This window comes from Aspergillus alliaceus (assembly GCF_009176365.1).
Source record: "Aspergillus alliaceus strain CBS 536.65 unplaced genomic scaffold BDW43scaffold_79, whole genome shotgun sequence".
NCBI lineage: Eukaryota > Fungi > Ascomycota > Eurotiomycetes > Eurotiales > Aspergillaceae > Aspergillus > Aspergillus alliaceus.
The window spans coordinates 98,155-109,951 of NW_022474762.1; the positions used below are offsets into that span (position 1 = coordinate 98,155).

The following is an 11,797-nucleotide window of genomic DNA, read 5'->3' on the forward strand; positions in this document are numbered from 1 at the left end:
GCCTATGAATCATATCGTAGACCCGAAATATATGGTAGAGAGCCTATGCAAGTTTACTAAAATAGCTTTCAAGAGAGGCCCAAAAGCTCCAAGGGCGAATCAGGCGAATTATCTCAGCACATGGATGAAAATCGATGCCCCGCATGATGAGAGGAAAAGTAAGAAACGTCCACAAAAACCCAAGAGTGAAGTTAATCGTGACCCCAACCGGCCTGGTGATACTGTTGTGATGGTGGTAGCTTGCAATCACCCTGTCAATTCCGTGTTGTAATAGAAAACAACAGGGTTGTATAGCAAATACAAAAACAGTGAGCGCGGCCATTCTTCCATGCCCGGCCCAGGCCCAGCATGCTACTCCATGGATGACGCCCGAAATGAGAAATGAGACGCATATAGTGAAATGGTCGAGAGCGCCGTTAGGGTCGATCTTCCTCACAATAGATTGGGAAATGGAGAGTAGACCTCGTTTCAAAAGGTTGTGCCAGTCCGCACCGGTCATAGCTGCTTTGTATTAGTAGTCACCCACCGACGATTAGGGGATGTTTACATTAATACGTACCACTGACTTTGAACACTCGGAGACCCTGACCAGAACCGAAGAGCGGAGGAAACATCCATAGATCCAAACCAAATAAGTAGACCATAATCAAAGTTGCACTCGTATACAGCATTGTCAATCCAGCATAGACGTAGAGTAGAAGCCAACCGGCATTCAGCGCTGCGATATTGCCCCAAATAATCGGCTCTAGCAGCATATTGCCATAACAATCGTGGCTATAACCTGCAGTAGACATGCGTCTTTCCAGCCATGTAGATCCCTTCGTCCCAATATACTCAAAAGTGTCAAGAAGAAAGTATCCTCGGGCTAACACCTTGATTGCATCACAAAGAAACTGCTCCTGGTTTGAATATGGCCAGAACCGCAAGGCACCAGGCCTAACTGTCACCGCAGCTCCATAGCCCTTTACTAGATTTCGCAAAGCCGGGGGAAGCTGGTTGAGTTGCAAGGAATCATACCATTCAATACCGCGCCAATTTGTGGAGAGGTCGAATGCCCAAAGTACTGTTTGCAATGAAAATTGTTTCGGTGAATGTTGCCAATAGTACAAATCTTGCAGCCCTTGACGCTTCCTGCGAATCACTTTCAAAGCTCTCAGCTCACGTACAAGTAGAAGGTCATATGCAAGACCAATCTGACAAGCCGTATAAAATGCATCGATGTACCTTAGTGCGTGCTGTGTGAAAGGGATATATGTGATATGGAGGATACCAATTGAAGCTATCATTGCCCAGCATACAATCCGTACCCTTGCGGATAGATAGAGGATTTGGCACAATAAGACACATATCACAATCGATAAAGGAACGATGGCTGGCGACAGCCATCGTATCATTGGAGCCAGGAGCATCATACTTGCATGATAGCTCAGGTCCAGCGCTCCGAACAGATGAGTTACCCACGCTGTCCGAAGATTAAATTAGGCAAGCAAACGTAGAAAAAACTTTGTCCGTCAACAACAGCGAGTTGTCAATTCCTGTCAGAGTTTCTTTACATGCCGGGACCCTCGTTAATTAAATTAGAGTTGATGCCCTGCTTTGTATTGTTTTTGTGGATATCCTGGCCTGCTCGCGTTGAAGTGGCTCGAAAAAATGTGGAAATCTTCTGTGCCAGACTTCATTCATTGGGGTTTTTTTTTTTTTTTGCATATCTTATTTTGTTAGGAGAAAATGAGCAAAGTTTCGGCCTAGGGAATTCTACAGTATCCAGAGTTACGCTTTCTTCCAGAGTTATGAACGAATCCGGAGGTCCTAGCCATTGTTTCCCTAATCGTCATCTTATGCAGGTATTTTTCTAGGCCTCTTGCATGTTGTCAAGTTCTATGCCCTTGAGAGAAAAATAGTTGAATAATCTAGTAGGCTTTGTTGTCTCCTGACGTATCCGAGACATTCTTTCCGAGATCTACCACCATCGAGCGCGACAGACATTAGTTAGAGCGCGGCAAAGGGAGTGACTATTCCACTAAGAGATGTTCAGCCCACCTTGCCCTGTAAGAGAGCCAACCACAGGCAAGTAGGGCGAGATAATTCGGCAAGTCAGGGAAAAAAAAGAACACAGCTATGCAGTATACCAGAAAAACCAGGATCCAGTCTCAGAAATGCATCCCCTTGCAGAAAGTGGACAAGTGTACGATGGCGCAGGTTAAACATGCAAGGTGTAAGGGATGCTGACTCCCTGCATGGCTAGGGTAAATTCGAGGACAAAAAATTCCCTACATGGTGGATGATATTTATGCTAGACATAGGTGTTCGTCGCTTGCACCCTATTACCATTCATTGTCTTCGGGGATACAGCGCTGAGATCGCAATCATCAATCAGTCTTTGAGAATTGATTCCATATTTCTACGAGACTACGAAAGCCGACTTGGCCCAGGGAACGATGCCTCATAGTGGAGAGAACGAAACAAAAGGATTGCCGTCAATGATCTCATATTGTCGGAGTTGCAAGCAAGATGATATGGTAGATAAGTCCAACGAAGGAAGCGACTCGCTCATTGCCATTGTTGGAATGGCTGTACGACTGCCTGGGGAGGTTAACACCACAGACGAGTTCTGGAAGTTCCTAAGCGCCAAAAAGCACGGGTTAGGGGAGGTCCCGGGAACTCGGTACAATGTAGACGCTTTCTTGAATCCTTGTCATCAGGGGTTAAAAACAAAGAATGGTCACTTTCTGGCAGAGGACCCCGGCTCCTTTGATGCGGACTTCTTCTCAATCAGTGACCATGACGCCGCGCTTATGGATCCACAGCAGCGGAAGTTGATGGAGATAACTTGGGAGTGCCTAGAAAGTGCAGGAGAGACAAATTGGAGGGGTAAAGATATTGGGTTCTACGTGGGCGCCTTCAGTGAGGATTGGCTTGATATTACGAGCAAGGACACGCAATCTATTGACCGGTCACATACCATATGCACCGGGAGCTTTGCCTTGTCAAACCGTGTATCTTATGAATATGACTTCCGAGGGCCGAGTATGACTATTATGACTGGTTGTTCAGCTTCTTTGATAGCGCTACACGAAGCATGCCAGGATGTACGCTCCGGTCAGTGTTCATCAGCAATTATAGCTGGTGTCAACATAATCGGGTCACCTACAATGACAATAGCCATGACTTTGGGTCGGGTGCTTTCTGCCAGTGGCTCATGCAAAACCTTCGATGAGCGTGCGGATGGATACGGCCGTGGGGAGGCAGTCAACGCAGTCTACATTAAACGACTCGACGATGCACTACGAAATGGCGACCCTATCAGAGCAGTAATTCGGGGAACTGGTACAAATTCGGACGGAAGGACACAGACCATCAGTACGCCTGGGGTTGCCTCTCAGAAGCAACTGATCCAAAGGACCTATCAAAGCGCAGGCCTAACCTTGAGCGAGACCGGATTCTTTGAGTGCCACGGTACAGGGACTTTGTCTGGAGACATAGCCGAAACTACAGTTGTCGCAGATCTGTGTGGAGGCAAAGGCATGGTGATAGGCTCGGTAAGCTTACACAATGTTTCATATTTGTTCGTGTGGAACGTAAACTATACTGATATGAAAGCAGGTCAAGGGCAATGTCGGACATTCCGAAGGTGCGTCTGGCCTTACCAGCGTTATCAAGGCGGTCTTGGCCCTGGAAAACAGAGTGATTCCCCCGAATGTTTTCTTTGAGCGTCCTAATCCGAGCATACCATTCAAGGAGGGAGGCCTCCACGTACCAACTGAGCCCATGCCATGGCCCGTGGGTAGAAAGGAATTAGCTAGTATCAACTCCTTCGGAATCGGCGGTTCAAACTGCCATGCCATACTGCAATCGGCAGCGTCATACCTAGAAAATCCGCGAGCATCATTAACCCTGAATAACAGCAGCGTCGATGGGGATGCCCTGAGGCTGTTGGTGGTCTCAGCCAAAAGTCAGGAGAGTCTACAAACTCGAATCGCGGAGGCCACAGATTTCGTAAACAATAACCCGGATATCTTGCATGATACCGCCTATACATTGGGCACAAGACGAGAACATCTCCGCTATCGGGCATTTGTCGTTGCTCACAGCCACCAACAAATCGAAAGATCCGAGTGGCGTACTTGCCGAGCCGAAGCGACCGATATAGTTTTTGTTTTTACCGGTCAAGGAGCCCAATGGCCGGGAATGGGAAAAAGCATGCTCGACAACTTCGCCGCCTTCAAGGCTAGTATCCAGATAATGGACAAGGCTCTGCAGGAACTCCCACATCCCCCTTCTTGGAGTTTAGAAGCAGAGCTCGCCAAGACAGGCAACGCCTCTCGTGTTGGGATGGCCGAATTCTCGCAACCACTCTGTACCGCTCTACAAGTCGGCCTTGTCAGTACGTTAGCCAACTGGGGGATTTCTCCGTCAGCCGTCGTTGGCCACTCCAGCGGTGAAATTGCGGCAGCGTTTGCTTCGGGGGCAATGGACATGAAGTCTGCAATTATCATTGCATATTATCGGGGCTTGGCAGCCAAATGCTTGGAAGGCGCAGGGGCTATGGCTGCCGTTGGGCTTTCCATGGAAGAAGTCTCGCGCTATGTCAATGAGAAGGTGGTCATCGCTTGCGAAAACGGACCCCATAACGTGACCTTATCTGGAGAAAGAGAGGACATCCATAGCGTTGTCGAGCAGATTCGCGCAGAATGGCCGGAAGCCCTTTGCCAACCACTCCGCGTAACTGTAGCCTATCATTCTTGTAAGTCCTATTGCGCTCAATCTCCTGGTCTGCCCTTCTCGTTGCTAACGCCGTTCTAGACCAAATGGCTCATATTGGGGCTTTGTACGAACAGCAGATAGCTCCATACATTGATCTGGATCACCGAGCGAATATGATTCCGTTCATTTCTAGTGTGTCGTGCCGAGCTGTTACGAACCCACGGGAGCTGGACGCGGGATATTGGAGACGTAATCTGGAGTCCCCTGTACTTTTTGCGGGAGCGGTTAGATCAATTCTTGAGAAAGACACGGCACAGGTCTTTGTTGAAATAGGGCCACACTCGGCTCTTGCTGGGGTGCTCCGCCAAAGTTCCTTGGCAGTATCTCCAGGCAAAAATGTCCTTTATTTTCCCACGCTCACCCGCAACGACACCGATTCTAGGAACCAGCTTCTCTGGACTGTGGGATGTGCCCATGCCAATGGAATTTCGGTGGATTTGTCCCGAGTCAATGGTATTGGAAAGACCTTGTCCAATCTGCCTAGGTATCCATGGCAGCACAAATATCATTGGAAGGAGAGCAGAGTCGCAAACGAGTGGCGAACTAGCCCTGTAGCGCACCATGAAATCCTCGGTTCACGTGACACGGGCTCATCAGCGATAGAACCATCCTGGAGGAACATGCTGCTACTTGGTGATGTCCCTTGGCTCTGGGACCATGACCTACAAGGCCAGGTTGTGTTCCCTGCTGCCGGATATATTGCAATGGTGGGGGAGGCTGTCCAGCAACTAAACCCTAGTTCCTCGGGCTACAATGTTCGGAACGTACAGCTCAAGGCAGCCCTTGTTCTTAAAGATGACAGATATGCAGAGATCATTACCACCATGCGACGGGTCATGTACAACGATATGATTGATTCTGACTGGTATGCGTTCACTATTGTATCCCATGATGGGACTGGTTGGACCAAGCATTGCCATGGTGAGGTGAAGGCAGCTTACAACCATCTCCAATGGAAGCCTATCGAAGCTCAGCTTCGCCCAGTTGATGCAGAAAAGTGGTATGCCGCCCTGAGTCGCAGTGGGCTGAACTACGGGCCTCGCTTTCGCGGATTAGAAGATATCTCTGTCCATCCCTCAGAATATAGAGCAACGGGAACAGTTGCCGATAATCGAGAACTTCACGGAAGCCGGTACAACATCCATCCAGTGGCCATTGACCAGTGCTTGCAGTTGATGAGCGTAGCATCGTCGAATGGGCTGGCCCGTAGGATTGATCGCATGGCGATACCGCTTTCCATCAAGAGAATCGCGGTCCGGACCGGCAGCGGCATGATGAGGGCTGAAGCGACCATTGTTGCCGGTGGCACTATAACCGACCAATCTGCGAGTGCGTCACTCATGACTGACGATAGCCAAGCTCTGTCATTGGAAGGCGCCGTATTCTTTCATACGGTAGGCGAAGGAAACAATGACTCGTCTTTTCCTCTAGTCTCTGAGATCCGCTGGAACGAAGATATAGACCTGGCTTCAGTGAGTAAAATCCTGGCACAGTCAGATAATTTTCAAAGCCACGAAGAGGCCATACGAGATGCCGAAAAAGTATGTGCACTTGCCATCTTGGAGATCGCAGATCGAATGAAAGGCGTGCAGCCAGGCTCTCAACACCTGATCGAATGGAAAAACTGGATCAGCAATCAGTCCTGCGCTCTAAGAGAAGGAAAAAACGCACTTGTACCCGAAGGAGAACAATATGCGCAAATGTGCTCGGAAGAAAGACAGCAGATGATGGAGGTAGCTATTTCAAAGTGCCAGACACACGGAGGAATGTCTGCTGCCTTCGGATACCTAAAGAAAATCCTGGAGAACTGTGCTGATATAACAATTGACGAAAGCCGAGTTCCAACGGTTATGGAGATGTTCTCAAACGTTTCCGTTGATACAATTGACGCCCCTCCCAAAACCAACTGGGGTCAATTTCTAGGTCTCCTTGGACACTCAAAGCCCACTATGCGTATCTTGGAAATCGGGGCAGAAGGGGCAGCGACAAGAGAAGCCCTGAAGCACCTGCGTACGCCCGAGGGGGTTATGATGTTTTCTGAATATGTCCTCACGGACGTGTCTTCCGATATGATAGATGCCGCATCCAAGCGATTCGAAGACCAAGAGAACTTTAAATACAGACTCCTGGATATCAGCCGTGACCCCAGAAGTCAGGGATATAAACCACATTCTTTCGACCTTATTATTGCATCAAACATCAGTGTAATTACTTCATTTCTATGACACTGTGCATGTGACTGATATAGCGGTAGGCTGTTCATAACTCACCCAGACTCCACGAATCGCTCCAACATATCCGTCAACTGCTTGCCCACACGGGTTGGTTACTACTCCATGAACCCTGTTTAGGTATGCAAATATCCTCCGTATATATTTATAGAGGCACTAATCACTGCACATTCAGGCGACTTGATGAGCAAGTATCTTATGGTAAGTCGTTGCCAGGTCTGTGCTGGAAGATGTTTATTAAAACTGAGTTTAAATACAGGGCGTTCTCCCAGACTGGTGGAACCGCCAGGCGAACAAGCACGATACATGTTGTGTTTCCCCGGAGCAGTTAGAACGTGAACTTTCTGCTGCTGGCTTCACTGGGAATGAAGCATTTGGCTATGAGGACCCCGGACTCTTTCCTTGGAGTTTCACCATGCTCTCTCGTCCAACGGCGGATTGCTCCTCCCCCTTATCTCGGAGTGCCGAAGTCTTTATCCTCAGTTCTGGCCGCCATAATGTTTTCTCCCAAGAAGTTGCTTCATGCTTTCACGAGAGAGGAATTCACGTCACCTGGGGTAGTTTGGCCGACAACCCAGGTCCCAACCATTTCATTATCTCCCTATTGGATTTGGAGGGACCATTTTTATATGATATGTCGGAGGAAGTATATCAGGCCCTGCAAATGTTCACCAGAACAACGAGAAAGAACCACATGCTTTGGGTGACGCCAACCTGTCAGACCAACTGTCCTGATCCCCGCTATGGCCTAGTATTCGGGTTCCTGCGAGCCCTTCGGCAAGAGACTGGACTTGATGTTTCTTTTCTGGAGATGGATTGCTTCGATCTTAACACAGCCCGCTCCGTGTTTACGGTTTATGAAAAGATTGCACAGTCCCGGATTGAAAAGCAGCCGTACCCAGAATATGAATTTCTCTTGACGGAAGGGAAAATCCGTGTTGGGCGTTGCTACTGGGTGCCCCCAGAGAAGCGACCGCACGAAATAATAGAGGAAGCGCATCTACCAACAGTCCTAAGCATCGGCACGCCTGGTCTTATGGACACACTTCAATGGGTCCCAGGAAGTAGCTACGCTCATGTGGGTGAGAATGAAGTAGAAGTCGATATGTGTTATGTCGGCCTGAACTTCCGGGTAAGTCCATTCGAGTGCTTCAGCACCCCAGGCGCCCATTTCAAATCTGCTTTTGGACTAACATCATCTAGGATGTTATGATTTCAATGGGATTCTTTGGGAACCAAGACCAATTTGGTTTTGAAGGTAGCGGAATCGTTCGGTCGGTCGGATCGAATGTTAAAAACTATCAACCAGGCGAGAGGGTGTCTCTCATGGGTGCTGGTAGTTTTCGCACGCGGGTTGTGACTCATGAGAGGAACCTGTTGAAAGTGCCACCAGGGCAATCATTAGAAGATGCAGCAGCATTGCTCGTGGTTTATTCTACAGCGATCTACTCACTCAGTTACATAGGAAAACTAAAAGCAGGGCAGGTAAGCAACAATAATGACGACGGAGAAAAGATATCATACTTCAATATACTGACCATAGTACAGACGGTGCTCATCCATTCCGCCTGTGGAGGTGTTGGCTTGGCCTCGATTCAAATATGTAAAGCTTTGGGAGCCACGGTATGTGATAGTGCATTCATGTATTCTCTGCACATACACATGGTGGGTCATAGGAAACTGACTTGCTGCAGGTCTACGCTACAGTAGGGGATGACAATAAAGTCCAGATGCTAATGAAGCAATTCTCCATTCCTCGCCATCATATCTTTGACTCACGGTCCACGTCGTTCCTACCAGACCTCATGCGAGAAACCAATGGAAGAGGTGTTGATATAGTCCTGAACTCACTCGCTGACGAGTTGCTACATGCGTCATGGGAATGTGTCGCGCCATATGGAACCATGGTAGAGCTTGGCAAGCGCGATTTAGCAACCAACGGCGCCATAAGCCTGACACCATTCCTGAGAAACCGCACATACGTAGGCGTTGACATGGCCGCAGTGAACCTTGAATGTCCGGATAAACAAGCAGAGTGAGTAAATACTCCCCTAACGAATAGTAATGCTAACGGTCGAAGATTTATGGCAGCATACAATCGTTTATACAGGGAGGGAAACATTCGTCCCATTCGCCCTGTCAAAGTGTTCGAGGCCATCGATATCGTGAGTGCGTTCCGCTACATGCAGAGGGGCGTACACACAGGCAAGATCGTTATCAAACTGCCTGAAGATCCCAAGTCTCTGGCGAAAAATGCCTCGCAACCAGGCCCCGTCACCTTCTCCTCTAATGCCTCATACCTCCTAGTTGGTGGTCTCGGGGGCATCGGAAAGGCCATCGCGACATGGATGGTAGAGAGGGGTGCTCGAAATCTGGTCTTCCTAGGTCGTTCTGCGGGAATTTCTGGGACGGACCAGTCCTATATAAGAGAATTAGAGGCCCAGGGGTGTAATGCACAGTGTGTTGCTGGCAGCGTCACAATTGCTGCAGATGTGGAACACGCAATTTCTCTTTGCGGTTCGAGACCGCTAGCCGGAGTCTTGCAGATGGCTATGAGCCTAAATGTAGGTGTTGAAATTGTCTGTATCAAGTACTGCAGGCACTGTGCTTACTTTTTCTAGGACCAATTATTTGATGCAATGAACTACGACGAGTGGTCCGCTTGCCTTGCTCCCAAAGTACAAGGTACCTGGAATCTTCACAATGCTGTACGAGATCGTAACCTCGACTTCTTCGTTGCATTTAGTTCTATCTCAGGAACCTGCGGAAATGTTGGCCAATCGAACTATGCTGCCGCAAATACGTTCCTAGATTGCTTCACCCAATACCGGAGGTACCTTGGGTTACCATCGTCCGTCTTAAACCTAGGCGCTGTGGAGGACATTGGGGTCATCAGTAAAGACACTAAGCTTCTCCAAACCGCACGTGCGGTATTCCAGCGCCTTCTAAGGGAAAGAGAAGTATTGGAAGCATTGGAGCTCTGCATCCGCCAGTCGGCTGTTAGGACCTCTCCCGCACCATGGCTTATTTCGAGTCCGTGCATTGTCGGGCTAAATACCACAAACCATAGCACAAACCAAGCCGTGAACGCTCCCTGGAAGGGTGAGGGCCGATTCGGTTTGTACTCCAACCTGGAGAAGGGTGGTAAAGTTGGAGGACTGATCGACGCGCGAGATGAAGCCTATAGTATCGTTCAGAAGCTTCAAAAGCGTATCACCACCTTGGATGATGAGGAGGCCGAAATGCTGCTACTCAAATCGCTCAACAGTCTAATCACACAGTATATTGCAGGGGCTAAGGAGATGAGCTATGAAGACAAGGGGAATATCGTGATTGACTCGCTCATGGCAGCTGAAGTCGGAAACTGGGCGCGGCGAAACATGAGAATAGATCTTAGTATTCTCGAAATCTCAAAAGCGGGTACCGTGAAAGGGGTTTGTGGGCTTCTAATTGAGCGAATGAGGAGGCTTGCAACAGGGTCCCGCAACGATACGTCTGCTGCTAGCAGCTAGAGCCTATGATAGTCTCACATCCTGTCCTACATGTATATCCTACCCGGAAGGAGGATCTTGGTCGTACGCTATTGTTGTATCAACCAAAAATTACCACTAAAGCTCCGCTATCAGCCACCAGCCTACTCCATTTAGATTAGCGCCCTTAATCATTATCTCCACCATGATACCGCTATATTGCCATGATATTGCGTGTGTCGCGTCTTTTGTATGATCATTTTAGGCCTATAAATATGCTCATGCTACCATCAGATCAGAAGTCAGACCTCATCATATCATGATTCCTTGCCTTAGGATTTAGCGGTAGATTACTAGGTAATACGGATTCCTGCATTCCTCTTACGAGGTTAAATATGGGTCCTTGAGCAACGGTACATGTCATGCTGCTATCTGTACTTGTACACTAGTAACGCTTTGTTCCACGCTAAGTCTTGTGTGAACGGTCACGTAATATTGCACTATTCCGATCGTTACTAGTGAACGAATACGAATTTCGGCACATACAGCATTTGTCGAGGATCCATGTTTAATATTGGAAATGCGGGATTCCGTATTTACCTAGTAATCTACCCCTGAATTATAATGAGTGCAAATGACCAATTGATGAGGTCTGATTCCTGATCTAGTGGTAAAATGAGCGATATATATAGGCTTTAAGATGATCACTAAATCATGCAGTATCATGATGATACAGGATGATACAGGATGATGATCATGGCCTAGAGTAGTAATCGAGGCGCTCTTCCAAATGGAGTAGGGTAGTGGCTGATAGTGGAGCTTTAGTGGTAATTTCGGTCGACATTTAATTTGTTACATATGAAACTGGCGGCTGCAGAAAAGCTCATTTTTCGAAAATCGTGTCGTCAAAGAGCCTAGCCCGAATACTACTACCAGGTATACTATATATATATCGGGGAATGTGAGGGTTTACACCCCTAGACTGACGTTTAGGCTGTGGAACAGGGAACCTTCCTCTACTAAAGAGAAAACTTCGACTACGAATACCGATTTCTTGAGCAAGCCCAACAAGCGTGCAGTTAGAAAGAAGTTAACAGGGTGCAGCTAATAGATCCAGAAATTAAAATGAGTTTTACTCTCCCCTTCTTCTCACCCCTGAGATCTGGTCCGTCTGTAATGTCTTCGTCAAAGCACACTGTATAGGGGTTCGAATGTAGTGTAAAAGCTCAGTTCAAGCCACTTCTTACTTTGGGAACCCATTACTACTGGCACTTAAAATAGTGTTGAAGCAATGTACAAACTTGTATTGTGTCACGAACATGCTGGAACGCG

At 48.1% G+C, this 11,797-nt stretch overlaps 2 protein-coding genes across 2 annotated transcripts; one reads left to right on the plus strand and one right to left on the minus strand.

Annotated features, from left to right (window-relative positions):
• Positions 1-191: 191 nt before the first annotated feature.
• On the minus strand, positions 192-1,286 carry BDW43DRAFT_316638 (uncharacterized protein; the record flags this gene model as incomplete). The annotated part of the gene is made up of 3 exons (XM_032048348.1): positions 192-239; positions 302-501; positions 560-1,286. The coding sequence occupies 3 exons, from the start codon at positions 1,284-1,286 to the stop codon at positions 192-194; spliced, it is 975 nt and encodes a 324-aa protein (XP_031894497.1).
• Positions 1,287-2,438: 1,152 nt separating this feature from the next.
• BDW43DRAFT_316639 (putative polyketide synthase) lies at positions 2,439-10,507 on the plus strand (the record flags this gene model as incomplete). Its single annotated transcript, XM_032048349.1, has 11 exons — positions 2,439-3,539; positions 3,604-4,744; positions 4,804-6,968; positions 7,019-7,115; positions 7,171-7,196; positions 7,255-8,127; positions 8,199-8,480; positions 8,544-8,618; positions 8,690-9,030; positions 9,076-9,559; positions 9,617-10,507. The coding sequence occupies 11 exons, from the start codon at positions 2,439-2,441 to the stop codon at positions 10,505-10,507; spliced, it is 7,476 nt and encodes a 2,491-aa protein (XP_031894498.1).
• Positions 10,508-11,797: the final 1,290 nt, after the last annotated feature.